Raw genomic sequence first — 26,461 nt, forward strand, 5'->3', positions numbered from 1 at the left:
GGGCTCAGTAATGATTAAGTTGAGATAAGTGCAGTAAAACCCCATTTGATGTTAGTGGCATCAATATTTGACTTCAGGCCACAGTTCTCCCTTCTCCTGGCAAAGTGTCAGGGCCACCTAAGCATGAGATCATGATAAGCAATGGCAAGAATGGATTTGTTATTTTTTTTCCCAGTGTGTTTTCCTGCATTTGTGCTGTTCTCAGTGTCCCCTGCCACTCCTGAGGCAAAACCCAACAGCCCAAACCTACAGAGTCCTTTTGAGCCCTCACTGGGCAGATGTGCGGGTCCAGATGTGCAGGGTGGTGGCTGCTCCTCTTGTCCCTGTCCTGTGAGCCTGTCCTGCTGCTGGTGCTGTGGGTCACAGCCTGGGCACACAGAGGGGAGGCTCACCAGGCCATAAAACCTTTGGAGGAAAAAATAAAACCAGTTTTAGGAGCAGGAGAGAGGCGATTTTCCTACAATTGCCTTTTGGCTGAGGGAGCCAGGCCTCCTGTGTGACACATCCCAGCTCAGAGAGGTCTCCCAGGGCACAGACCTCTCTTGGCTGCTGAGTCTCACTCTCCCAACTAGGTCAGGCTGTTCTGCAGCTGTTTCAGGCTGAGTTTGGGACTCCTCAGTTGTGGTGCAGAGTTTCTGGTAACGCTGAGCAGCGCTGGGGAATGAGGCAACATGAAAATGCCTCAAGGAATGCACAGTGAGGAAAGCAGGGCCCCACCTAAATGCTGCATTTTTTTTGGCTCAGGTTTGTGCTGCCACTGCTTGACTCAAGTAGTTTTTGAAGGGTGAGCACCAAAACTGGGGAGGAACTTTTTCATGTTCTAAGAAATTCAGGTTGAAATAATGGTTTAGTCATTTGATTTTTTAAAACATCAAACCTTCCTTCTTAGAGGTTTATGGGGATATTTTTATCTGTCTCATCCATCTAAATCTGGGGAATGGTTCATTTCCATTCCCTCTCCTAAGATCTGTTTAGACCTGTAAAACACAGGAGGGGAAGAAAAATTCACAGGCCTTAAACTGAGAGCTAAGCTTTGTATCAGCTGCAGCTCAGGAGCTGTGACAAACTGAAGTCCCTGCAGGCCCCTTCCACCTTTTGTCAAGTTCTTTCTGAAGAATAAATAAATAAATGAAGAATTGAAGGTGAACATCTTCCAGTTGAAATAAACCTTCAGATGCTTTGGGGGCCCAAAACAAGAGCTCCAAATCCTGCAGATCCCTCCTTGCTGCAGTCAGGAGGGCACTGGACAAATCTGGTGTTTGAAACTTCCAGTGATTCCAAAGGGAATTCTTTGAGCAGACATGTATCATATGTGCCCCAGCATCTTTCCAGAATACATCTTCCCTGCCTCAGTTTCAGCCCATTATTCTAATTAAAACCTCTTTCATTATGCAAATCATCTCCTCTGCCAGTTTTCAGTTATTCTGTGCATATTTCAAAACCAGCTGTTTCTCAGTCCCTGCAATCATCCTCTAGAGAAAACTTCACCTTTTTCCAGCCCTGAACTCCTGAAATGAGGAATGTTGTGCTCCTTGTGTGTTCCTCTTTGCCCCTAAAGCCCTCCAGGCTTTCCCCCTCTGGCAGGAGCTCCCTTTTTCCTGGGTGGGTCATTATCTGCATTCTCCTTTGGAAAAAGGGGAACTGCCTGGGTTGAACCTCCTCTGTCAGCTTGGAGAGAGATGGCATGGCTGGAAACTGCTCTGTCTGGCCCAGTGACTCAGACACTTCCTCCAGTTCCTGGAACTGGGAGCTGCTCCTGCTGCCTGACACGGCAATTCCCCCTTCCATCCCAACATCCAGGTGAGTAAAATGTTGATTTTAGAGGCTGATTACAGCAATGAGTGAGGAAGAACACAGCTCTGGGTGATGATGGAGCCTGACAAACTTTGATGATGCTGTGAGTGTTGGCGTCTCCTGCCCTGCCCACAGGAACAGGGACTGTTTCAGATGGAGATGGAGCCACAGCATCACCAGCACAGCAGGAGGAGAGCAGTCCAGTGAGCTCAGCTGGATGATTTCTCCTCCTTCCCAGAGAAATAAATGCTCCCCACCACATGTTTAGGAGATTAACATCTGCTGTGGGAGAAACTGGATCCATATTTCCTCTGTGGAAGCTATTCCAGGGTGAGAAGGAATCCCAGCCTGCATGGTGGGGCTGATGGGAAGAACTTCAGAGCCCTAGAACCCCATCAAGGAGAGCCAGGGTGTCTGTGCTGACTCTGGCAGCATCAATGGAATCCTCTTCCTCCCCATGGTAAATCCATGCCTGTGCCCAGTGGAGCAGACAGGGAGACTTGTAGGAAGCATTTTTAACTGGAAGAGGGTTCTCAAATCAGCCTGATCAAAATCAAAAGCCTGATCCCCAGCTTGCCTGGGATTTTTAATGCAATTTTTTTGAAATTGGAAGATTTACCACAGTGTTTTGAACAGAAACAATAGGAATAAAATTCCTGTTGGTGTGATTCTGAACACTTGAAGCCTCAGAAGCTGAGAGCACTGGCTTTATCCCTTAAAGCTGGGCTTGGCAGATCCCCTGTGTTTTGTAGCACAGCAGCACCTGCTGAGCACACGCCTTGTGGGGTTTTGAGTGTTGAGTATTTGAGTATTGAATATTTGAGTATTGAGGCCTCCAGCAAAGATCCTTGAGTGAGTCTGATATCCAGGCCACAGAAGAGTGACAGAATGAGCTGGCAGGTGACAAATTTATTTACAAAAATAAAATCTGATTGTGTGCCATGAATTTGAGCGGAGCAGCAAAGCAGGGCAGTGGCATCAGAGGGAGAGGGGCTGTCCTGGGGCCAGGGGGACAGCAGCAGCCTCACCCATGGTGTGGGACCCCCTCTGTGGGCTCTGCCCTGCCACAGATCCCACTAAAAGCTGCCTCAGAAGGGATTAACATTGGTGTTTAATTCGGATATTCACACTCCAGTGAATGTGGCAGAGGCCACACGAACAACAGGATGTGTGGCTCCAAGGTTTCCAGGCAGGGTGTGTTTTTCTCAATAATTCAGGAGAAAACAAAATTACTGGAGTTTGAAAAGCAGCTCAGTTTTCATGGCTGACTCGACCATTTGCATCTCAGGGATGGGAATGCTGACAATACTGAGATTGTGTTTTGTTTTTCCACATGTTCATGGATCCCTCCTCACCTCCCAGGGAAGCTGAGCCCAGCTCACCCCTTCCTGCCATCTCCATCCCCACACATTTGCAGTCATTGTTCATTACAGCTGCCACCCTCTGATGGGAGGGGAACCCATCAACAGCCTCCATTTCTTTTGCTCCAGTTCCACTGTGGTTATTGGGAGCTGGGGGTTATATATATATGTATATTTATATACAGCTGTCCAACCTGATCATCTCCTATTAAGTGTAGACACAAATTAATGTAATTAATAACTGTGAGAGGACAGATTTTTACCCCTGCAAGCCTCAAAAACAACACAGGAGCCATGTGCTTCTTCTAACCCTGTTCAGTGTGAAATAATTGCACAAACTTTAAGGTAAAGGTGAGCAGAACCTCCACAGAAGAGCCCAAATAAAGATCATTTATTGCAGGGCCATGCTGCTCCTCAGTGGAAGTGTCAGCAGTGGGAACAGAAAGGTGCTGGTCCTAAAGGACAAACTCTTCCTGAACTGGAGTCACTGCCAAGCTGAACCTCCCCATCTGTGGGAAATAAACATAAATCTGTGCCCACTGCAGGAACTGAAGTGATGATTTAGCTGGAAATTCTGAGAGCTTGGTAATAACTCCCTCTAGAAAAGTGGGATAACTTTGTTTGCTTCCCAGAGAAGATTAGGGATTTTAGAAATGCAACCAAAAACCCCACCAGCACCACCCTATCCCACAAATATAGGGCATTTACATTCTTATCCCACAAATATAGGGCATTTACATTCTGAACCACAGCATCATTCTGATGTTTTCAGGCTGAATTTCAGCCTTTCTGGTTGTCAGAAGTCCTTTGCAGTCTTGGTGATCTTTTGGAGCAGGAAGGACAGGAAGGCAGAGGTGCAGGATGTGCTCAGCTCACCCAGGGCAGTGACCAACCCTTCTGGACTGGCTCTTCATGGAAATCAGGGTGGATTGGAAGCAGTGAATTAGGTCTCTACCCAGGCTGATAATTATGAAAAATGGATTCCTCCCAGGGAAAACAGAAATTTCATGAATACTTTCCAGCTATATCATAATCCTGGTGTCCCTCCAAGCATAAATTTGCTGTGCATACAAAGCATGGAGACAACCAACCGTGTTTTTCTGGTCAGCTCCTTTCTATGTTTATTCTTAGTAGTTTAAATAATAAATAATTTCACTGTCTCAGCTTGTCTGGCCTACTCAGCTGTGCTTGTTTTACATGTGGATTGTCTCTTGCCATGCTCAGAGTGGAGCATAATGAAGCCTTGAGTGGCACCTAGAGACTGCTACCAAGGGTTTAGAGATAGGAAACTGAACACACCTACTTTGAACATCTTCTGTGGCTTCCTTGTCCACCAGACACTGAATTCTGATTATTTCCAGTTCAAATTCTGACTTCCTTCAAGCAATTCTTTCAAATCCTTTGTCAGTTTTCTCTGTTTATACCTATGACTCTGTGAAAATAAAATTACATTTGTCCTGAGTGCTGTTAACCAAAGAAACAAGAATTATTAGTCCTCTAGATGGTGCTACTATTTCAAATAAAGCAGCTGGATGTTTAGAGATTTCCTTGAAATATATTCTGTAGTGCCCCATGAGAAAGGACCATGGTGAGAAATCCTGACTCCAGTAAAAGAAGTGATGTCACACAACCCAAAATTTCATCTCACAGGGCAGCCTGTGCACAAACACATTGGCTGCTTCTCTTTCAAAGCAGTGGATGTCCCAGGATTTTAGTAAATGCAGCAAAATGACAAGATTTACTGATGAAAATGATCTGCACTTCAGTGAAAGCCCAGGAACAGCTGCAGGCCCTGGTTTAAGACCTGGCTGACTCAGGGAGTTGGATGTGCTCTCTGTTAAAGGCTGTTTACTCCAAGGGCTTTAGGGATATAAGGAAAGAAGGTAAAACCATTTATCTTTTCTTGCCCAGCACAGCTGCACTGTGGCCCAGCACTGAAATATGGGGCCAGCTGTCAATAAAACAAATTTTCTTGTCCTTAGCTCCTCTATGCCCACTCACTTTTAAAGAAGATGCCAAAGTTCCTCTTATTCTTTCCTCTCTTTCCAAGGCTCCCATCTGTATTTTCAGAACATCTGTCTATTTTCCCTCTGATATTTTTCCTCGTTCTCTTTATAGATCCAGCCAGATGGATTTTCAGCACCAGATTTTTCCCTGTTGCTGTCAAAATCAAGAAGAAAAACTTTCTAATTTCAAGCTTATTATTGTTGTACATTGTTATACATCTGACCTTTGAAACATATATTGTCTACAACCACAATCTCTTACTTTGTGCAAAGTTCATCTGTTATCTAAATAAATGTCAAATTTGGGATCTTGTTAAGCTTTTAGCTTCAGTAAAATAACTGTGAATTTCTGGAGTTTACTCAGACAATGTAAAAGAAACATTTATTTCATTGATTTTGACTATTCAACCTTTAAAATTTCAGAGTGTATTTGTTCTTGTGTTATGAGAAAATGATTTTGTATTCTTTCCATGTCCCCATTTATTTATCTGCTTTCCAAGAAAGTTTCCCCACAGGAACATCTTGGTGACTTTTACTGCTCTTTTATGAGCGCTTTTCCACTGTCATAATAATTTGGTTGGTTGGTTTTTGAGGCAGCAAAGCCACAAAATCAAGGCCTGTGCATGCTCACAAAAAAGATTTTTTTAATACAAGAGACTCTAAAAACAGACAGAAGGTTGTATTAAAAAATAACCATGAAGACATGAGATTAAACAACAAATAGTTTATTTAGCACAGTTAGTGTAATAAATAAATCCTTGCACATGGTAATTCCCTAAGTCTCTGACCTTTTTCCAGAAGTCCCTGTTCCTGTAAATGAAGTGCTCTATTGTCCCTTTTGTGAGGACCAGCACAAGCAATCAGAATTAGGCTGACTTTGGAATTGACTCTTTCAACTCCTCAGAATCTTCTGCCTCAAAATAAGGCTCCAAAACAGGTTTTAATTTGACTTCTTCTGGTGGCTTGTGAGGCTCTTCTCTCCTCTTCTCTCCATCTTTTAGAAGTGGAACCAATGTTTTCCAGTGCTTCCCTGAAACTAAAAAGCAAAGGAATGGTTAATTTTTTTTCCCTCCAGAGAAACAGAATAAAATATTCAAGTGGTTTGAACAGGAAGCTGCTGAAAGAAGAAGAAAGAAACAGGAAGAAATGACTTTGTGGTTTTCTTCCCCATCCTGTTCCACAAGTTTTCCATATTTCAGGTTTTAAGTACTGACTGCACAGTGAAATGCTTTGGTGCTGGATGCTGAGCTCCCAAACTCTGGGGCTGGGGCTTTGAGTCTCTTTTACTCCAGAGAGTCTAACTGTGAGAAGTGAGCCCATTTCATCCTTTGCTTTTTGTGCTGGCTGAAAATGCCATCAGCTCAGCCACTGCATTATCGCTAAGTGCAAAGCACTGACTGCCCTCCATGCTGCTGCTTTCACCAGAGTGCAGGATTTGGGTCCCTGAAAGCCTCACCTCTGCCAGGCTTGATGGAGAAACTGAGATTTCGTCTGAGGTCCCCAGAGTACCCAGGGTCTTCGTTGATGATGCCCAGATTAGTGTTCCACGTGGACCAGTTCACTTCATCAACCCTGGGGAGGCAACAACAAACCCATGATCTATTCTAAGAATCAGTTTATACCACAAAATGTCCCCTCTCAAGCCTGAGATCTGACCCAAAGCCCAGATTAAACTGACCATTGCAGACACTACTGGTGCACTATTCCTCAGAGTGCTCCAGGGGGAAAGTTCTGCTTCCCACCACTGGATACTTGAAGCTGTTTGTCTACAAAAGCTTGTTGGCTTGATACACAAACACAGAGGTTACCTGAAGCACCATCTGTAATCATCTTGGCCATCAGGGGTGATCCCCACCAGGACTTGTTTCCCAGAGCGGAATGAGTGCCTCAGACAGTTCAAGTAGCTGTTCTCAATGTCCAGGATTGTGATGGCTCTCTGCCAGGTAAAAGAAAGCAGAGCACTGAGGGGCTGCTGGTCAAAGTCAGACAAATCCTGAATTCTTTCTTTGTTTTAAAAACCCTGAGTTCGTATTATTGTCAATATCTTAGAGCAGACACTGCAACCCTGCAGCATCACCCTTTGTTAATACGTCACTGAAAATGCTGAATTACTGCCCTGAGAATAAAACTGAACTTCCTTTCTTACCTCCAACAAAAACTGATTCTGGTAAAGATTGGTTTTCCCCTTGCAAAATCTCTCTCTTCATAGTCTGATCAGGATTTTCCATCATACAAAGCCCAATAATTTAATCCAATTACAAAAATACTTCTTTTCTTACATTCCGAAAATCTGTGGAGCACTGGCAACATCTGCTTAGTCAAAACATCAAATATACATGGAAAAGGAGCTAATACACTTCTTTTTTTGGAGCTGTTCAGGTGAATCAGGAAGAAGCAATGACCTGCTATTTAGATGTCATCTCCTAAGGATTCTTTCTGAAATCTCTTCTGATTCCCCACACCTTTTTTTTGGACAGCAGCCTGACAGAACCAACACACCTGGAGTTTCCAGATGCTCTTGCTCTCCTGTGCAATTTTGTTGACAGTTTCCCCCATCAGCGCAATGAGCATGTTGAGCAGGAGGATGTAGGTGAGGATGACATAGAGCACCAGCAGGATGACAAACACAGACTTGAACCTGTAATTCTCTGTGAACTCCAGGTCCCCCATGCCAATGGTGAACTTGAAGAGCTCCAGGCAGGTGTAGTAGAGGCTGTTGTAGGAGGTGCGGCCTCGTTTCAAGTGGCAGCACTTGGCATAGTCAGAGATATTTGTTTCCTGCCCCTCGTTGTCATCTTCAATCAAAGTCACCACAGCTGTGGCAAAAAGAGAATTCACACAGTGGAAACACAGTTTGAGATCATAACTTCATTGCCAGCAGTGCAAAGGAGCAGAGAGGTAACACACGTTCCCTGCACGGCACATTGACCCCAGGGAAATTGCCCTATAAAATATTCCCCAGAGCTGACACCCTCTTAGCAGGTGCTGCCTCAGTTTTCTCCACATAGGAAAGGATGACTGGTTTTCTATTCAGCTTTGCAACTTTGAAAAGCTGTATGAAATTACTACAAACAATCGTTATTCTGAAGAGATTTGGTTTTTTACATTTTTTTAGTTCGGTTCATTTGTTCGTTTTTAGTTGTGAACAAAAATATCTAAGCAACTTAAAAAATAAAATTTTCTGAGATTCTTTTAGCTAAAAAAAAAGTAACTGCAAGTAGAATATTACCTGTGGAAAATCCCAAGAGGAATACAAGATAGACAAACATGAAGCGACATAAATCCCTAAGGATCATCTGTAGCAAGGAAACAGATGAAAAGATTTTAAAACTTGAATGTAAACTGCAACAAAAACTGGTAGAAAATACTGCTTTGGCTCAAGAATGCATTTGCTCTGAACTGGCTGTTCATGCATTAAGCATTGTTATCCAGCTGAGATAATAAACTTTAATACAGAAAACATTTTTCTCTTCTCCATGCAAAAATTTACACCCAAATGCAACACATATACATGGGAACAGTTTCCTCTTTGTGAGCACAAACCACATAAAGGCAGTTCCATCTCTCTTCCCTCTTGGGCTGGCTGGCTACATCACAGAGAGGTTTATTAGCCAGCTACTGCCTCTTTGCTAATTGCTCTGTTTGGCAACATTTTATTTATACCTGGAGAAATTTCCAGCTGGTAGAAAGCTGGGCCATCTCCCACCAGAGCAGCCTGGAGAGACTGGTGAGGCTGTTCTCAGTCTCCTTGCATCCATGCCTGCCCAATTATAGTTATTTTGAAGCATGGCAGGTAATAAAAATAATAATAATCATCATCATCCTATCAAGACTGCTATAAAACATATGGGTGAAGAGCAGAGGGGTTTTTTTTTATCACATTTTATCACTTCACTCAGAAAATAATAACAAAGGCCAGCAGAGTCATATGAGAGGCAGGATGGCCTGGAAGTGGGGCTGCTGCAGAAGCTCGGGTGAGGCTCTGCTGCCCCCTCAGGCGCTCCCTGCACTGACCTTGGCGATCATGACCGAGTAAATCCCCATCTGCTGGAAGCCCCGCGTGTAGTAGAGCATGTTGGCCCAGCCCAGGGCCAGGGAGAACACCATGGAAGCCACGTAGAGCTCCTGGCCACAGAAGTAGAGCACCACAGAGCTCAGCAGGAGCAGGGAGTGGACAAAGCTGGAAGACAAGAGTGGTGTGAGTGCAGAGGGCTGAGCTGGCCACAGGTGCTGGGAACAGAGCAGCCCCATGGGGGAGAGAACAGAACAAGGGATTGTCCAGCTGGGAAGAGAAAGGGCCTTGGAGAGGAAAAGCTCCCTTAGCAATGGGAGGATTTCTGCATAAACAATGTGTAAATCCCACTTGGAGATCTATTCCTAACTCCTGCATGACACACTGAACATTCAGACACTTAATTTGCTTTACCTCCACTGGAGGTCACTGACCCAGACCCATCTGTTCAAGGATATCCACAGGCAACTCTAAAGACCCAGGGAATTATAGCAAAGCTCCTATCACAGATCCCACACACTGAGATGCAATCAAAGATATTGGAGCTTACAAAAGAACCTCACTGTAGCCATCAACTATCAGGGTCCTCAGTGATGGGCGCCTCTGCACAAAATACTGGATCTGAAAAGGGAACAAAGGCCAGGTTTGCATCAAGGAAATATTAATATCCCCTGTGAATTAATTAACTAAGCACTGACCCCTGTATCAGGGAGTTGGTACCCATAAAACACCTCAAAACCAACACTGGTGTAAGATCTAGGGAGGACTCTTCCAATAACATCAAGTCAAGGAAAATGATTTGTACCTCTTGACTAAAACATGGATTATCTAAGCAGCCAATGCTCACTAATAGGAAAAGCTTGTTTGATTCTCTCCTACACCTACCCAAACAGCAAAAGGAAAATTTTCAAATATCTTACCCCTCTGAAAAAAAAATAGAGGCCTCCCAGTACACTCAGGATCTCTCCAGTTACTCGAAAATATTCCCCAGTGCTGTAACCAAAGGTGAAGGGAGGCTGTAGAAGACAGAAAAACAGAAATGTTCAGCAGAACTGCTGGCCTTGCTGGAAGCAACTCCATTTCTGGGGGAAACAGGGAGTGGTTAAGTGTCTCAATGTGCTGCAGCAAGGGGGCAAGACTGGGAAGCAAGCAGGGTCAAATCTCTCTCCCACTTTTAGGAAAGGGGAAAATTTGGATGCTAAGGGCAGGCATTCAAATTGGGATATCATGCAGTGGGTGGTTCCCCTGACACAGGACAGGATGATGTACCTTTTCATTCTTCTGTACAGGTCTGTAGTAAGCAGCTGCAGTGAGGATGGTGATGTGCATGGTGTAGACAAAGAAGTTGAAGTAGAACAAGTGCTTGACAAAGCGGTCCCACTTGTCCTGCAGCAGCCTGTTAAGGGGCTCCACCAGCAGCATCTCGTGACGGTTCTGTGCAGGAGCAAAACAAGAATTTTGCTAGGACCAGAATATACTGGACTTTGAAAAAACCCATATTCTATAAATCTTCAGCAAATGATGCCTCTAGTTCCCTTAAGCTCAAGGTGGATGTTGGTGTTTTATGGAAATGAGGGAAAAGCTGCTCTGTGTGGAACATGAAGCTCTCCCCAGGCAAGGAGGTGCAGTACTCACTGGTGTCTCACTGCTGTAGGCAAGGATCTCCAGCACTGAATTTTTCTCACAGGTGTCTATACAGGACAGGTCATAAAGAGAGGAGTGGACAGGTCCATAGGCCCATTCAGTGAACTTCCTGGACAAGTGTCTGCACTCGGGGTCTTTGATCTCCCGTCTGAGGATGTAAGCGAAAATCTAATTGCAAAAGAACAATACAACCAAGGTTTCAGTGCTCATGGACTTGTCATTCCTCAGCCTCTCCACAACACAGGAAAGGTCATTTCTCCCTATTCTACTGAGCTGAAGCCAACCACTGCAGCACTGCAGAGATCACAGGCTGAAATAAACACAGTAATTTTCTCACTGTGTGATAGCAGATGGGAAATACAAACACCTCTTACAACTTGGAATTATCTGTTTCAAAACTGCAAGAGAAAAGCAGAGATGTTACACATCTCTGAGCAGTCACTTTGAATGGGGACTGCCAGAAGATGAGTTACATCAGCCAGTGTGAAATAAAAGAGCTCCAGTGGTTCAGATGATATCAGAGACTCACTTTGTTTCCTCTGGGGCTGCCTTGCATACCAGTGGGGTGTGAATAAACCAGCTGGGCACAGACACACTCACCCTTTGTAGCCTTTAAGGACTGTGCAGTTAAACAGCAGCATCAGTTCCTCTTAACTAAAAGACCTCAATAATGAAGTTCTAAAATCCATTCTGCATAAATGTTTTACATGTTCTCTCTATAATGTGACACAGCAATGGGACAGTCAAACACCTTTGTTCACCTACCCCTATCTTCCCTGTTTTGGCTGCCAGAGTTAAAGGAGTCAGCCCTTTCTTGTTGGTGAGTTCTTCCAGCTTGAGGATGGGATTAATTTTGGCACCAAGGATCAATATGTTATTGTACATCTTGGTCACAAACTTGGTGTTATCCTTGGTGTTATCTGCAATCTCCACCAGTGTGTGCAGGACCATGTTGCCCATGGAGTCCTCAGCAGCAATGTTGGCTGCCTGGTAGGGATTCTCCAGGAGGAATTTCACAATGCAGAGCTGGTTGGTGCAGGCAGCCAGGGACAAAGGCAGCTCTCCTATGGCAAGAAATGGGAAGGAGTGGTCAGAAAGCCCAGTACCAGAGGTGCATAAGCAGAAACATCACATTGTTTTCATCTTTCACCACGAGAAAAGATTAATTTCTCTGTCTGGAACAGCATCAATTCTTGTGATAGCTGTTAAAATAGGTTTTCTTTAGTTTAACTACATCACAGAAACACAGCTGCTTAAAAAAACCCTGCCAGGACAGGAGCAGGTTACAAATGATACAGTGCCCAGAGAACAAAGGAAAGCTGACACCAGGCTCACACTGAACACAGCTACCAACTGTGTTTCTTTATAAGCTCAGTCTTTGGGAGGAAATTTTGGCCTAAAGGTGGAACAGCCCATCTGGTACTTCTGAGCCTCCAGTCCCACATAAACAGGATTATTTAACAGCTTGCACTTGGGATGCTGCTAGGACAACTCCATCAATAAAGACCATACTGTGCTCAGTCCTACCAAAATAAAAGCCAGATTTCCCTTTGATTTTCCTGAAGAACTCCCCACAGGCTCTGGCATGAACATCTGCTCCATTCTGGACCAGGAGCTTCACCAGGTACATGTTCCTCCTCTCGATGGCAATGTGAAGAGCAGTCTGGCCTGCAGAGACACCCATCAGACAGAAATCCTCAGCATTTAGTAAAGACTGAGAGCTTTCAGCACTGCAATTCCCTCAGCTCCATGTAAGATGCTGGAACTGAGAGCTCTGCAGGCTAAAAAGCTCTACAACTGAACAGGAAAAAAACCACAAAAACAGCAAATGCAAGTCATTAAATCACTGTATATCAAAAAAGGCAGAATATTGCACCTAACAGGGCACAGCCCCAGCACAAATCCACAGATTGTCAGTAACACACCAGAACTTTGGGGTGCACAAGGCCTCATGCATAAGGCTTTGAGAGCCCTGCCTGACCCCATTTCAGTCTCAGCACCTAAGCATTCACTGCAGCAGCTGCTTCCCTTACCCTTGTAGTAGTTGTCAGTATATTCTGCATTAACAAACTCCTTCAGAGTTCCAGTTTTCCTTGCAATATCCAGCAGCAAGGGAATGGTATCGTTTTTCCCATCATGTAGATTCAGCATGGCTTTCAGTAAACAGGTTTTGCCAGTTTCAGGCTCTGTAAAACAAAAAATTGCAGGTATATAGAAGTGATTACAAACCCACCATCTATACCAGGCAAGCAGGAATTAATGAGGTTCTTTTCAAAAGACAAGAAACCTCATTTAGTGTTTCACAGAAAATTTCAGCTCCTGTAACCTTCCAATCAATGGGTTGCCCAATCAATAGGGCTATTAAAGGACCTCCTGCAGACATGGAACATAATTATCTTTTTTATTTTCATCTCAGGAGCACTACCGGGAGAAGAAGAAGGCAACTCAAGGTATGTGACACTAAAAGGTACCTTTGAACTCCTCATCTGTGAGATGCTTGAAGGTTCTGTTAAGGTAGAGTAGCAGGTCACTGAGGTCCTTTGTGTTGCCTTGGGCTACAGCATCAAAGATCCTTCTGCGGTCATAAAATCTGAAAGCTTTTTCTGAGCAGCCTGTGATGGAATCTGTAGACAGGAGCCTAACAAGGGGAAATGTCAGTTACCTAAAGTCAGATATTTAGCAGGCTTTTTATCAACTACCAGAACTGCTCTTCATTTGCTCAGGTGAAGTAGTAAATGCTGCAGATCAGAATAGGTACCTCTGCAAAGACTAAAGGAACAAAGTCTGCAAGCAACTCTCCTGATAAAATTACAATTCTGTTGCTGAAAAGCTGAGAACAAGTGATCAAAGAGGCATTGAAGCTTGGCAGTGTAACTGCAAGCCTGGAGCCAGGCAATCCCTTGTTCTCACTCTGAACCAGGTCCATTCACTGAGCAGCCTCGAGCAAGTGAACTGAGGCCCACTGCCAATTTTGGGCATAATATCCATGGAGATTGAGATTTTTAGAGATGCCAAGAGACAACAGTTATTGTCACTTTCATTTGCAACGCTCCTTAATTTGGCATAGAAAACAGTGAAACTGAAAAAATGGTCATGCTCAAGTGGAGAGAACAAATGCTGCTCTAAGAACCATGGCCTGCAGCTGTCAAATGATTCATTACAACCAAATCTCACCAGGCAGACTTACTTGTGAAGTTTGCCCCTCTCCAAATTCACGTGGAATTTGATGACAGAAGGTGCCATCAGGTGATCCATCTGGCAGAAGGAGTCCATGGGAGCCATGTCCTTGTCACTGTCCCCCATCACAAAGCGGCCCCGTCTTGCAAAAATGTTGCTTTTGGGTGGGTGCACCCTGGAGCTGAGGGGGCCCTGGGGGTTGTCAGGGGCCTCCTGGACAGAGTCCTCCCCATCTGTGTGTTCATCTGTCACTTCAGATTCCTCCATGTCAAAACTGCCAAACTTCTTCATCTTCCCAAGGATGGAGGACATGATGAGCCAGCAGGCTGTGAGGAAGGACACAAACACCTCAGGTCAGCACATACAGGGCCACGAGTCCCCTTTTGGCCAGGAATGTTTTCCACAAGCAGCAGGGAGTGGATTGGTTGCTCTCATCCCAGAAATGAGGCAGATGGACACGTTCTCACTGTGCCCACAGCCAGAACAGTTTAGTAGGGTCTTTATTCCATTTGTTCCTGTTCCCACTGCCCTCACCCATTCCAGAATGCAGAAAGCAAACCAGAGCATCCCAGAGCTTCCTGCCCATTTCCCTGCAGAGCTGAGCCTCAGCTACCTCTGCCTAAAACCACTGCCTCATCCTCCAGTCCTTGCTAAACCCTGAACAACCTCAAACCCCCAAAATCTCTGCTTTTCTTCTCTACTTTCTGACTGGTTTGTGCCACAAACCATTCTCATGATTTTATCAGGGACGTGAAAAATCCCTGCTTGTGCCATAACCTGATCTCTGGGGTGCTGAGCACAGAGGGCTTCCTGCACCCAGGAAAATGATCCTTAAGGGCTTTGCCAGAGTTGTGGCAGTGCCTGATGGAAACTGGAGTGTGTGATCCTTGAGAGGTGACTGTCACCCCAGCCCTGAGGCACGGAAACACAGAGGAGAGCTTAGCACTGATAAGAACAACCACAGCTGATCTTGTCTGATTCACAACCACACAGAACCTGACACAAGCAACAAGTACACAATCAGAGAATGCTTTGGGTGGGGAGACACCTTAAAGCTCATCTCATTCCACCCCTCTGCCATGGCCAGGGACACCTTCCACTATCCAAGGTTGCTCTGAGCCCTGTCCAGCCTGGCCTTGGACACTCCCAGGGATCCAGAGGCAGCCCCAGCTGCTGTGGGCAGCCTGTGCCTCCCCACCCTCACAGATAACACACTGCTGAAGGTAAAACAAGTTGCCTTGTCTTTGTTTGGTTCCTTATCAACATATTTTAATCAGACAAATATTGTCCTCGTGCCACTGAATGGAAAATAGCCTGGAATTCCAGCAGTGGAGACAGGAACACACATCTGAGCTGCTGCACAGCTGGCTGGAGACATGCTCTGAAAGCCCACAGTGCTTGGAAATCCTACAGCTTTGAGCACAGGAATGTCACTAAATCTTTAAAAAGCCTCAAATTATAAACCACATTAGGGTGGTCAGTAATTTTCTCTGTACAGTCAGGGTGAAAACAACATGAACACACTTCAAGGTTGTTTCTCTTGTGAAGAGAAACATTCTGAGGGTTGTGTGCAAACCTGCATTGAAGCTGGATTTTCAGTTCTGTAGGAATAAATCATGTTTATATCAAGGGTCACTTACATTTTTCTGTGAAAGCAGGACAGGGAAGAAAATTTTGTCATTTGCATTTTCTATCATTTTGTACAATATACACATAAATAAAACATCAATTTGCAAACTTGCACCTTTAGGGTTACTGGAAACAATCTGTCTTAGCACAGATAAAATGCTAATGACTGCAATTTAAATTGCTCACCTTTCAAGTCCTTTGTCTCCTTAGAATCACTCTGAAAAAATAACATAATATCTTATTAACTGAATTGTCCTATAAATAAGAAGTAAAAATATTTCTATTTGGAACAAGATACTAAAATTACAGAAGAACTATTACTACAGTGAAAAAGGAATAAAACCAGTTCTATAAAATATAGAAAAATACAGTGGGAATATAGTAATGTACAATTTTAATTTTTTTGTCTATTTAAACTCATGTGGATTGAGCCAAACAGTGAGTGGCTACAGAACACACAATCAATTATTTTCCACAAAATAAATATAAATGTGCAGAATAGGTTCAATCCCGTCTCCCTGGCAATTGCTCAAACCTACATTATACATGCTTTCCTTTCTAAAACCTGGTAATATATTTGATAATGAAGACAAAGCTGCATTTCCTCATGAGTAGGAATTTGCAAGGGAAATAACCTTCACAAATCTGTGGAAGGATTATCAAAAAACCCCAATAAGCATTATCTAGTTTAAAAAATGCACGACATACTTGATCTCCTTGAAACCCATGTACACAGAAGTTTGATACAATGAACAAGGAAATATTTTGGCTAGAATGCCTTGCCACATCACAAATAACAGAGTTTAAAAATAACCAGCCATGCTATTCAAATATACATGCAGAACTTACAAATATTGACAGAAATCCTCTCTTCTGAGAAATGGTCCAGGCTCAGTGAACACCCACTGATCTACAGGAATTTGGTGCCAGATATTCCTCCTCCAAGGTGCCTGGACTGCAAAGCCCTCAGAGTTTGCTTCTCCACTTCATTTGTCTGCAAAATGTGATGATTTTTAGAACCAAGGGAAGTTCACTGGAAAAACAGAGAATAGAGCAATAAGATAATTAAGAACAATTCTGGAACCAGAAGCATCAGTGGCTTCTATTCCCAGAGGTTTAGCAAAGCGCTTTACAAGAATTGCAGTAAGCTGCTGTTGTTTTTCCCTCCCCTTTAATTGCATTTAGTAATGGATATTCTTCTCCAGATTTCCTCTTCGTAAATACACTCAAGTTTGCAAAAAAGACAAAAAAAAAAAGAAAAAAAGCATCCAAACCACCAGACAGCAACTGTTTCTGGGGGGGTCACAGTTTCAATTCTTGAATTTCAATTCAATTTACAAAAGTTTGTAAAATGTTTGTAAAGTGTGGCTGATTTAAAGATAAACATTTTAACAATAAGCTGATTCAGAACAAAGTTGAGGAAGAACCAGTAAGTCCAAAGTTCTTTTTATTATTTCATGCTTCTCCTAGGTTTTATTTGAATTGTGTATATATATATATATGTAAGAGTCAGCCTCTAAATATTAATGTTATGAGGGAAAAAACCCAACTTATCTAACCCTGGATGGATCTAACACCTTCAAAAATTCAGAGCTGTGTCATATATTGCTAAATATATAATTTACATAAGATTTTTTTGACAGAAACTGATCTGGAGAAACAGCTCTTCCAGAGGCTGTTAGGCTGGGAGCAACCCCCCAACTTCCTGAGATTTTGAGTAGAATATGAAATTATTCAATGAAATTATCAGCCTTTTGTTTTGTAAAAAGTGGCTGTCTCTCTGGTCTTGCCTTGAATATATAAAAGAATTATGTATTTACCTATTTAATAGCAAACTAATTAAACTCCTCATATCTGTGGTACTCAGAGTAACAAGGCTCTTTATTAATGCATAAATATAGATTACCAACAGGCAGCTCCTCAGCAGCATCCAAAATGCTGCAAAGGTTTTTGATGCAACAGCATCATCAGCTCTTGCCTGTTATTCAATAAAAATGAAAGCAGACCTGTTGATAAAAATATATTTATAATAATGCAATGTACATGTAGACTGAAAGTATAGATATTTTAACATTAAAATAAAGACTAGGAGAAGAAATAATTTCTAAGAGCATAAGATAGGGGATAAAACTTGGAAATTTTAAGGGAGTGCACAAAAGCATCAGACCAAGTTACAGACAGTAGCTCATCTCTCCCAGTCCTTTCCAACATATTTCCTACCAGGAAAATGAGCCTCACAAGAAGTGTCTTTTTATGCAGAAAGTTAATGGATCTTTCCCAGTCACTCACATAAATTTATTGTGATAATTACTCCTCATTTCACAAATGGGAATGACAGAGCAACAAAATGTGCAGACCCAGGAGAAGCAGTGAGAGTGCATGTGGAATAAAGTTTAAAAAAAAACCCAAAAAAACAAACATTAGAGTGTCAGGAAAAAACCAGAAAGCTGCATCAGGCCATTCCAAATAATGACTTTATTTCCTATGGAACATCACCATAGCTGCCCCCACAGCAGCATCCACATCCTTCCCATAAACCACAGGGAATGGAAAAATCCTCTCCACTTCCTGCCTCAGCACCTCGTTCCTGGCAAGGGCAGTGCCACTGCCCAGGACCCTGGTGACCCCCAGCTCCTGCAGGTGCTGCACAGGGAACATGGAGCTCAGGTTCTCCACGAGGCCACGGCACAGGGCTCTGCTGACATGGCCCAGGGACAGCTCAGAGGCACCAATGCTGCTCACTGATGCCAGCAGCTCAGGAAGGTGTCTCTCTCCAAAGATGGTTGGGTGGATTGAGAGCTTGCTGTGTTTTTGAGCCAAGGCTGCTTGGATTATCCTTGGGTAGATGGCAGATTCCTGAACCTGAAATCCTGCAGATGGGAAATATTTTGTTATCAATCTGAAAGGGTCTGGTGTATCTCACATGTGGACAGTTACAACAGACACTGATGCACCTGTTTAGCAAAATATTGGATATCTTTTTCAAAGGTAATTGTGTGTCCAAGATTATGAACCATAATTCTCCCATCCAATTGTACCCAGAGTGTGCAATAGCAGAAACCTTTTTCTGATTACCCAACTGCCTGTCCTGACAACAACAGCTACTCCTCATTGCCTGTACTGTCCCACAAAACAATGTCTTTAAAGGGACTGGCAGCAGGGTTCAGCTTCAGTGCCTGGATTCCACGTGAATGCAACATTCACCTTGAGAACTAACTGAAAGAACAATTTCAGAGCTGATTTCTGTAGTGCAAAACCCAAGAGATTATTAAAAAACCTGTCAATGCCATGCTTAAAGCACTTTAAAGATATTCCATGAGTTTGAGTCTTAAAATCCATTAGTGCTGCAAAATATGCACCAAGAGGACTCCTTTGGACTGCAGTCACACCAAATTACAGGCTGCAGTCCTCAAATCTGCCAGCCTTGCCTTTTGAAAATCAACTGGCACAAAATAACTCCGTGCTTGAAACAAAAGAAGGCCTAGAGGGGAAATGAATGTGGAGTCCAAGCATGACTGTCTCAGCATGTTCAAAAGCTTCAGCAGGAAATTCCAGAGATCTGGGAAGCATGACCCAGGAATTCCATCCTTGTTCCCTTTATGGCATGATGGAACAGCTCCAGGCTCGTCCCTTTGCTTCAGCTTCCTTTTACCTTGATGATCAACCCCAGTTTTGTGCTTCAACTCTCCTTGAAATGACTCACCCAGCTCTTGTGCCCACTGTGCCACCATTCCCACAAATGTTGCCAGCACATTGCCTCCGTTGAGTGATGCTGCCACTGCCAAGTAGTCACCATTGAAGTAGGGAAAATAAGTGACAGCTGAGGAAGGATCTGGTGCCTCTGGAGGCTGGAAACCCAGGGGCATTGAGATGGTCAGCTGAGCAGAGGTGCTGATATTAAGAACTGAAACACACCCAAAAAAAAGAGGAAAAAAGGAAACAATCAGTGTTTTACTAAGCTACCCCAAAGGAGAACAATGAGAAAAACAAATCAGATACCAAAATGACCATACCTGCATCAGTCCTCTCAGTCAGACAGGAATAAACAGAGCACTGGAAATCTCCCAGGGCAATTCCCACTTTTGCTCCTTTGGGTATTCCATGCCATGCACAGGTTGTCCTGCCTGCAACACTGCCAGGGTCTCCCACCTCTGGAAGCAAGTGCACAGGAAAGCCAGATTTTTTCAGTCTGGAAGTAGAACGACATTATTGGAATAAAGCAGTTGAGGAATGTGAGGCATTGCTACAAAAAACTCTTTGAAGTCACAGATGAACCTGGCCACACATTTGTGGCTGCTGCATTTATGGATGCTTTCACCAGTTTAGAAAGCTTGGTCTGGGACAGGGGCAGCATTCCAGTCCAGTGGGCTGGGTAAACCAGTCTGGAAGAATAAACTGTTTTCCTTTCTATGCAATCTGAGCACCTCAGATTATACACTGCATCTTCAGTTTAACCTACTGATGCCATATGGACAAGCAGGTCCAGAGTGAAGGGACAAAACCAGCAAAAAATGCAGTTAAATGTCAAAACTTCAGTTGTCATGCAATTAGTAGTTCACAACAAAATCACGAAGAGTTAAGTCCAACAAACTCCTTACATAATCAGCTGCAGGTGCTGCAGCAACACCACCACATTAGTAACAGTTCAGTTCAGCCAGCAAAATGCAAATTTCTGTCACTCTTTCATACCTTGATGAGAAGATCTTTCACCTTGGAGTCCTGGCCTAACCTAAGCCCTGCAATATATAAGGCCTTAGCACTCAGCCCTGAAAGAGCAAATCATTAAAATAAATAAGTAAATAAATAAACTGATTCTTTCTAAGATTTTCTGTAGCTTAATAGCTCTTAAGTATTATCATAAATAAATCTTAGAAATTATGAAGCTCAACTCAAAGAACTAGAGTGGAAACTCTTTACCATGGCACAGGTAACACTGTGGCTGCACTTGTCCATCCCACCCCACCACAGAAAGGGAGAGAACAGCTTGGAATCCCTGATAAATCTCTCAGCTCTGCTGTGTGTAGATTTTGGGCCAGATTTTATCAGATTAAATAGAGCAAATTCTCAATAGCTCCTCAGTACAGGCCACAATTAATTAGGAATAACTTTCAATCCCTTTTTATCTGCAGCACATCAACAGTCAGGGCCCAAAGAGGGGCTCACACTGCTGACATGAGCAGTGCACAAACCCCCCTGAATGGCTCAGCACTTACATATCAGTATTCCAGCTCTTGTTCCTGCAGTTAAAATATCCCCAGCTGGCAGCATTCTGGACAGACATCAGGGGCTTCTTCAGGTCACACAGCATGGCCACCACATAGTCCTGGATGGTGCCAGCTGCATCATAAGCCTTCAGAAAATCTGGACTTTTAAACAAGATGTTTGAAAAAAAAATTTAAAAGAGGGGTTTTTGCTTTAAGACAATGAGAGAAGACAATTTTCATTGTTGGGGGAACTTCAGACATGTGGGTCCATTAAAATATCAAACAGCCACCTCAGTGATCAACCTGAATTTTATTGGTTTGGTTTTTCTAAATGGAATTTGTTATCCAAGCTGCAGCAACACTTATCTGCAGATGGAAGATGGAGAGAGGGCAGCTTTAAGGAAGGGGTTGTCAAAGTTCAAAAGCACAGCACAGAAAAAATTAGCAGGAAAGTAGTAATTGTTTGTGTGAAATAAATAATACTTTGTTGATCCCAGAGTATTATTGAAAAATAGGCAAATTCCCACTTGCTCTGGGATCCACAAATCACATTGATGGAAATGTATCAAATGTGAAGTAAAACAAAGCAGCTGGGCTCATGACTTATACAACTCTAAAGATCACACCATGTTCCATAGATTTGCTGGGCACACAGTGAAAAAAACCAAGATCTAATAAAATTTCCCCATTTATTGAACCTGAACTCATTGCAAAGGAAGAGACTGGATCTTGGAGAAATATGAAACTGAAGAGCAAATCTTGCTGATGCCAAATCATAAGTGAAAAATTATATCCTCTGCAAACACACCACAACAAAGCAGAGCACTTGTGTCACCCCATGAGGATCTGTCTCAGTGTCTGAGGAAGGAAGGAACTGAAATTCATTTAGAGACTCTGTTTTGGCATCTGGCAGCAACCAGACCAAGCAGCTCTGTTACTGTTTTAGGCATGTCTGTACTTTCCACAAAGCAGCACAAGGCAAAATGACAATGGTCAAACTGCACTAGCAGAGCTGCTCTGAGCCATGGTCCAGACCAGAATTATTCCATGATACTTTAAAGCTTCTATTCCTATATGGTGAAAAGCTTACCCTTTTATTAGTGATCTGTAGTATTTTTATGAGGTCAGAGACTCTTGCATGCTTAATTGCACGTAGTTTATATTAAATACTGCCATTTTAAATATTCTTTGACTACTTAATTAAGATTATGATTACAGAGAAGCACAGCTCTCAGCTGTAGCAGCACTAACATGTTACAAGAATACTAATTGTCACATCAACTCAAGATGAGAGCAGCCTTTGGAGCAGCAATGTACCTGTTCTTTGAGTACCAGAAGATGGTGGCACATCCAAATCCTGTAGCCAGGCTGACGTGTGACTGAGGCAGAGGAAGGGAGGAGAGGAAGGCGGGGCTGCAGCGCCCATCCTGCCACGTGACCAGGTGGCTGACCCTGTCTGCCTCAAAGGCAGGGCCTGGGCCACCCTCTGACCACCTGCACCCTGAAAACACAACAGAATCCAAGAAATCCAGTGACTCCTGCAGCACAGCCTGCCTGGCATTCCTCACTTCTGGACACACCTGAGAATTTGTTAAATATATCACAAACAGAGCCAGTAGAGACTGTAATGAAATTAGTCTTAGTTTCCAGCCCTAGATAACATCATAATGCAAATTATCCTTTGTAGCACAGAGAATGGTATCCAAAGCCTCCCTTCTCCTGAAGAGAGATATTAAAGATACAACTTAAATACCAGGTGAGCCTCAAAAAAACCCAACCACAGCCTGCTATGGGAGGTGAGGTCTCACATAAAAACCTCAGCTGGGTTATTTTCTTTAAATCACCACCTGGAGAATGCTGCCTCAGTAATGGACTGCCCAGGATGGGCAGCACAAAGCTGCATCACCTCTGGAGCCCAAGCAACAAGAAACCTGCATCTGAGAGTATTTAGCAGTGCACGAAGAGCAAAATCCTCATGTACTACACAACAAGGGTAGGATAGGGTTTAATTCAGGGTTTAATTCAGTTTCCCAGCCCAGCACATTCCTTCTGAGCAGAGAACACCACACCTTTGAGGAAACCTTCCCACTCTTCCATTGAAGAGGAGAGCTGGGCTCAAGCTCTGTTTGCCTGCACATTCCAGGGCCCAGCTCTGACCCCTCCCAGGCCATCAGGGACAGCACAGGTCACTCACTCTGCAGCTGAGGCAAACTCTGGGTTTTGGCCACAGAGCAGAGAGTCAAGAGAAAATACTCAGCTTCCTGACTCACACAAGTATAGCTAAAAATTTAATTCTTGGGTTGGTTACAGGGCTTGGAACTCACACAGCAAAAAGCAGCCCTGGAGGCTGGGAGGTGCCATGAGAAACATGCAAAATAAAATATATACTTTTTCTTGTTTCCTCAATTCCCTGTTCTATCAAATCTGTTTGAACTGAATTTCCAATTGGCTTGCTTTTCTCATTTTAAATGGATTCTAAGAAATATTATTAGTCATAATCTAACCCTAAAGGACGCTATTAAAATTTTTATTTGTGTCCCAAAGGTCCTGGATTCACTTAGTCCACTCAAAACAAATGAGAGCAAACACCCTCTTTCACTTGATAGAAATGAAACTAAAGTGGCATGTGGCTTTAGGACATAAAATATTTACCAACATGACATAAGAATCTGTGCCTGTGAATACACAAGGCTTTGTTCTGCAGCTCCTGGGACAGCTGGAAAGCAACAACAGCTCCTCCAGTCCATCAGCCCTTGGACTTCTTTCTTTCTAATCATTTTTAGTATTTAATGTAAAATTACAGCCAGTAATGAATAGGACAGTGCCTCTTCAAGCAATTAAGATCCTGACAACTTCTGAGAGGCAGTGACCAGCACTTTTGGGAAATCTGCTCTGTGGTTTACAATACATCTTTACTTCATCTGCATAACTCCTGTTAATTAGACTTGTATAATTGTCCAAATGAGCAGATTACAGGGTTAAGTGAAAAGAAGAAATGGACCCACTCTCTGGAAGCCTTAGACTTTGGTTGGTCTATAAGGCATTAGCCAAGAAGATAATCCATCCCTATCTCACAGGGCTGGCAGTCCAAGGCCTGGATTCTTCAAATCTCCTCCCTATCACAAGGATTATCTGGGTATTTGCACAACCAAGCCCCACATGACTACCTCACTGCAGCTGACTTTGTCTCTGAGGCCTTGGCAAGCAGCTGAGCATCCACAATCCTGACCACAGTCCTTCCCAGCTCCTACTGACAGAAGCATAAGCAACAAAATGAATGCAACGTGACATTAATGCATGACTTAATGAGCATAATGCATGCTAGGAAAAAAAAGTCTTGGGATTTTGGGAAAAAACAGAGTTATTGAGATGCTGGACAGCATCTAGGTAAGGGGTTTGTGAGGTGAATAAAATCCCCCTAGCAAGTTATTCATGGGATGCAGAAGTTCTTTCAAAGGGCAGCAGATAGCATGTGATGGAGAAACAATTAACAAGGCACAAATATGCTATTCCTCCTTTATATTAACAATTGTGCTGAATCTGCAGGGATGTCATTAGCCTAAATCCTTTAACATTAACAATAGTGAGTAGCTAAAATTTCAGTTAAAAAAGCAAAATTCCCATAAGAGCTCTTCTGTTAATTCTGGTTTAGAGAAGATGTGATGCAATAATTTAATCACAGAATCACTTCCCTGTTAATTTGATTTTCTGCATTGTAATACAGTGAGCAGGAATGTTAAAGAATGAATGTTACCTTTATCACTTTTCCAAAACACAACCCCGTGCATTTGTCCAGAGATCCCAATGTGGGTGACTTGCTGAAGCTGCTGCTGAGGCAGAGCAGCAAGGCATTCATTCAGTGCTCTTATGATTTTCTGGACATCCTGCTCCATTCCCTGCAATCACAAAGCATTATCCTGAGCATGAAGCCATTAGGATTCACTCAGTGTATTTATTAAACAAGGCTGCTTTAGTCAGAAGTGAAGGACAGAATTAATTTAGTTTAATAGCATTTATTAGATATAATATTTATTATGTTACCAAACTCTAACAAAAAAAGAGAAGAAAAATTGAAAAAAAATCCCACAAACCCACAAAAACTAAAAATCAATACTACCAAGTTGAGCCTCTTAAACTGAAGGCCAAATGATTTTTAATTTCCTAAATAACTACACTCAACCTTAACCTTATAAAAATCCATGACCACTGACTACAAGTTTTCATTATTTCACCTTATCTATTGCTCTTCATTTTCCTAACAAAGAGACAAATTCATGTGTTCTGGCAGGTGTGCAGTCTCCCCTGCCTCTTCCTAAAGCTCCTCCCTGTTTACTCACTGATGATTTTGATGATGCTGATATTCAATTTCTGGATATTCTATGCCTAGAACCACCCAGCAAACTGACCCATCAGTTCCCCAGAAGCTTTCACACTTTCAAGGGTTCAGGTTACTTTGTGACGGACCAGTGTGATGTTTACAAGACTATTGCAACAGAATCTACAAATAAATGTGAACTTTGTGCATAGGTACTTTAGGCAGCATAAACTGGCAGGAGGAGGGTTGGCCTGTTTGGTATCCTTGGTATCAGAAACAGTGCATGTATTTTATGATTCTGATTAATCCTTTTTTTAGATTGACCAGCACAATGGATGTAAAGAGCTTTAACAGGAACACTTCTTCCTGGTTATTTCCACAGGGAGTTTCCAGTTATAATTCCACCACACACTGAAGTGTAAAATAAAATTCCCTTCCAGTTGGCAAATGGTTGCTGTTTGCTTACTGGGAGTGTCAAAGATAAGGTGGTGGCTCATGGGAGAACAGTTTTATAGTGTTTTAGCCAATTTTTCAAAACCTGGGTCCTTCTTAAGTCAAGCAGCTCTGCTTGACTTACTTGAACGGTGAGCAGAGGGTGTTTTAATTCTGCTTTTTGATACCCAGAGACATGCTGCCAATCTGGGCACCAAAACAATCCAGGAAACAATCCACTGCACTCTGCCCAATGAACCAAACAACCCAAGCACTGCAAGGCAAGGCCGGTGTCCTGCAATGTCCCTCAGCACTCCCTGAGGGAAACTGCAGGACAATTGAGCCCTTACCTGCGCTGCAGCTCCGGGGCTATCGCTGTATGCCTGCGTCTCCCTGGAGCAGCTCTGTGCCAGCGCCAGCCCTCGCTCTGTCCCTGTCACCAGCGCTGCCTTCACCGACGTCGTGCCCACATCAATGCCCAGCACATAGGTGGGCCCGGGCCCGCCCGCCGCGGCCATGAGGGGATGGATGGCTGTCACCTTGTCACAGGCGGAACAACACCCACCAAGCTGAGCCCCTCACGGCTCCCGGTGCCGCCCTGCGGGCTCCCAGGGATGGGACAGGAGCGCGACCTGGACTTCGCCCTCACACTGGAGGTGCTCCCTGCCCTCAGCCCTCCTTGGTCGCTACCTTTACACTGTGACAGTGACAAAGTGCCCCTCCCCCAGCTAACCTGCGCTGCTTTAAACCACGCTTTTTATCCAAACCAAACCACCACGGCACGCAGCCCGCCCTATCCCCCCGCTCACGGCTCTGCCCCCCTCATGAACCCGCTCCGCCACACCCAAGATGGCCCCCGGGGGCGGCCGCAGCGACGCGGTGGGCGC

At 43.6% G+C, this 26,461-nt stretch overlaps 2 protein-coding genes across 5 annotated transcripts; both read right to left on the minus strand.

Moving 5' to 3' along the window:
* On the minus strand, positions 1 to 16,584 carry TRPV1 (transient receptor potential cation channel subfamily V member 1). 3 transcript variants are annotated; one of them, XR_012583518.1, is made up of 20 exons: positions 16,473 to 16,584; positions 15,810 to 15,840; positions 14,005 to 14,320; positions 13,289 to 13,455; positions 12,851 to 13,003; positions 12,345 to 12,485; positions 11,583 to 11,881; positions 10,809 to 10,985; positions 10,443 to 10,607; positions 10,094 to 10,189; positions 9,724 to 9,794; positions 9,176 to 9,341; positions 8,391 to 8,457; positions 7,661 to 7,977; positions 6,970 to 7,097; positions 6,618 to 6,733; positions 5,950 to 6,197; positions 5,157 to 5,315; positions 4,459 to 4,587; positions 1 to 405 (listed from the first exon to the last, which is right to left on the minus strand). XR_012583518.1 is itself a non-coding variant. In XM_005493531.4 (17 exons), the coding sequence occupies exons 3-17, from the start codon at positions 14,304 to 14,306 to the stop codon at positions 6,028 to 6,030; spliced, it is 2,535 nt and encodes an 844-aa protein (XP_005493588.1). In that variant the 5' UTR covers positions 14,307 to 14,320; positions 15,810 to 15,840; positions 16,473 to 16,584; the 3' UTR covers positions 5,866 to 6,027. The 3 variants fall into 3 exon arrangements, 1 of the variants encoding a protein (XP_005493588.1); XR_012583517.1 differs by having other exon boundaries at positions 4,455 to 4,587; XM_005493531.4 differs by lacking the exons at positions 1 to 405; positions 4,459 to 4,587; positions 5,157 to 5,315 and having other exon boundaries at positions 5,866 to 6,197.
* On the minus strand, positions 16,518 to 26,435 carry SHPK (sedoheptulokinase). Of its 2 annotated transcripts, XM_026797174.2 has the most exons (8): positions 25,925 to 26,435; positions 24,582 to 24,723; positions 22,145 to 22,328; positions 20,837 to 20,989; positions 19,637 to 19,812; positions 19,327 to 19,527; positions 18,204 to 18,493; positions 16,518 to 16,656 (listed from the first exon to the last, which is right to left on the minus strand). In XM_026797174.2, exons 1-8 carry the CDS (start codon positions 26,090 to 26,092, stop codon positions 16,654 to 16,656), a joined length of 1,317 nt encoding a protein of 438 aa, XP_026652975.2. In that variant the 5' UTR covers positions 26,093 to 26,435; the 3' UTR covers positions 16,518 to 16,653. The 2 variants fall into 2 exon arrangements, with proteins under 2 accessions (XP_026652975.2, XP_005493589.2); XM_005493532.4 differs by lacking the exon at positions 16,518 to 16,656 and having other exon boundaries at positions 18,084 to 18,493.
* Between the last annotated feature and the right edge of the window lie 26 nt (positions 26,436 to 26,461).

Source organism: Zonotrichia albicollis, chromosome 22, assembly GCF_047830755.1.
Source record: "Zonotrichia albicollis isolate bZonAlb1 chromosome 22, bZonAlb1.hap1, whole genome shotgun sequence".
In the NCBI taxonomy this organism is placed as follows: domain Eukaryota; kingdom Metazoa; phylum Chordata; class Aves; order Passeriformes; family Passerellidae; genus Zonotrichia; species Zonotrichia albicollis.

What these genes read in the sequence shown, in the direction of transcription:
- SHPK (XM_005493532.4), bottom strand. Translation starts at nt 26,092, where the DNA reads ATGGCCGCGGCGGGCGGGCCCGGGCCCACCTATGTGCTGGGCATTGAT. An exon ending in GTTTTGGAAAAGTGATAAAG is followed by an intron (nt 22,329 to 24,581) that starts GTAACATTCATT and finishes TTGTGTTTTCAG; the next exon opens with GGTGCAGGTGGTCAGAGGGT. An exon ending in GACTGAGAGGACTGATGCAG is followed by an intron (nt 19,528 to 19,636) that starts GTATGGTCATTT and finishes GGTGTGTTTCAG; the next exon opens with TTCTTAATATCAGCACCTCT.
- TRPV1 (XM_005493531.4), bottom strand. Translation starts at nt 14,306, where the DNA reads ATGTCCTCCATCCTTGGGAAGATGAAGAAGTTTGGCAGTTTTGACATG. An exon ending in TCTATTTTTTTTTCAGAGGG is followed by an intron (nt 9,795 to 10,093) that starts GTAAGATATTTG and finishes TTCCCTTTTCAG; the next exon opens with ATCCAGTATTTTGTGCAGAG. An exon ending in CCTCTTGGGATTTTCCACAG is followed by an intron (nt 7,978 to 8,390) that starts GTAATATTCTAC and finishes TTTTTGCCACAG; the next exon opens with CTGTGGTGACTTTGATTGAA.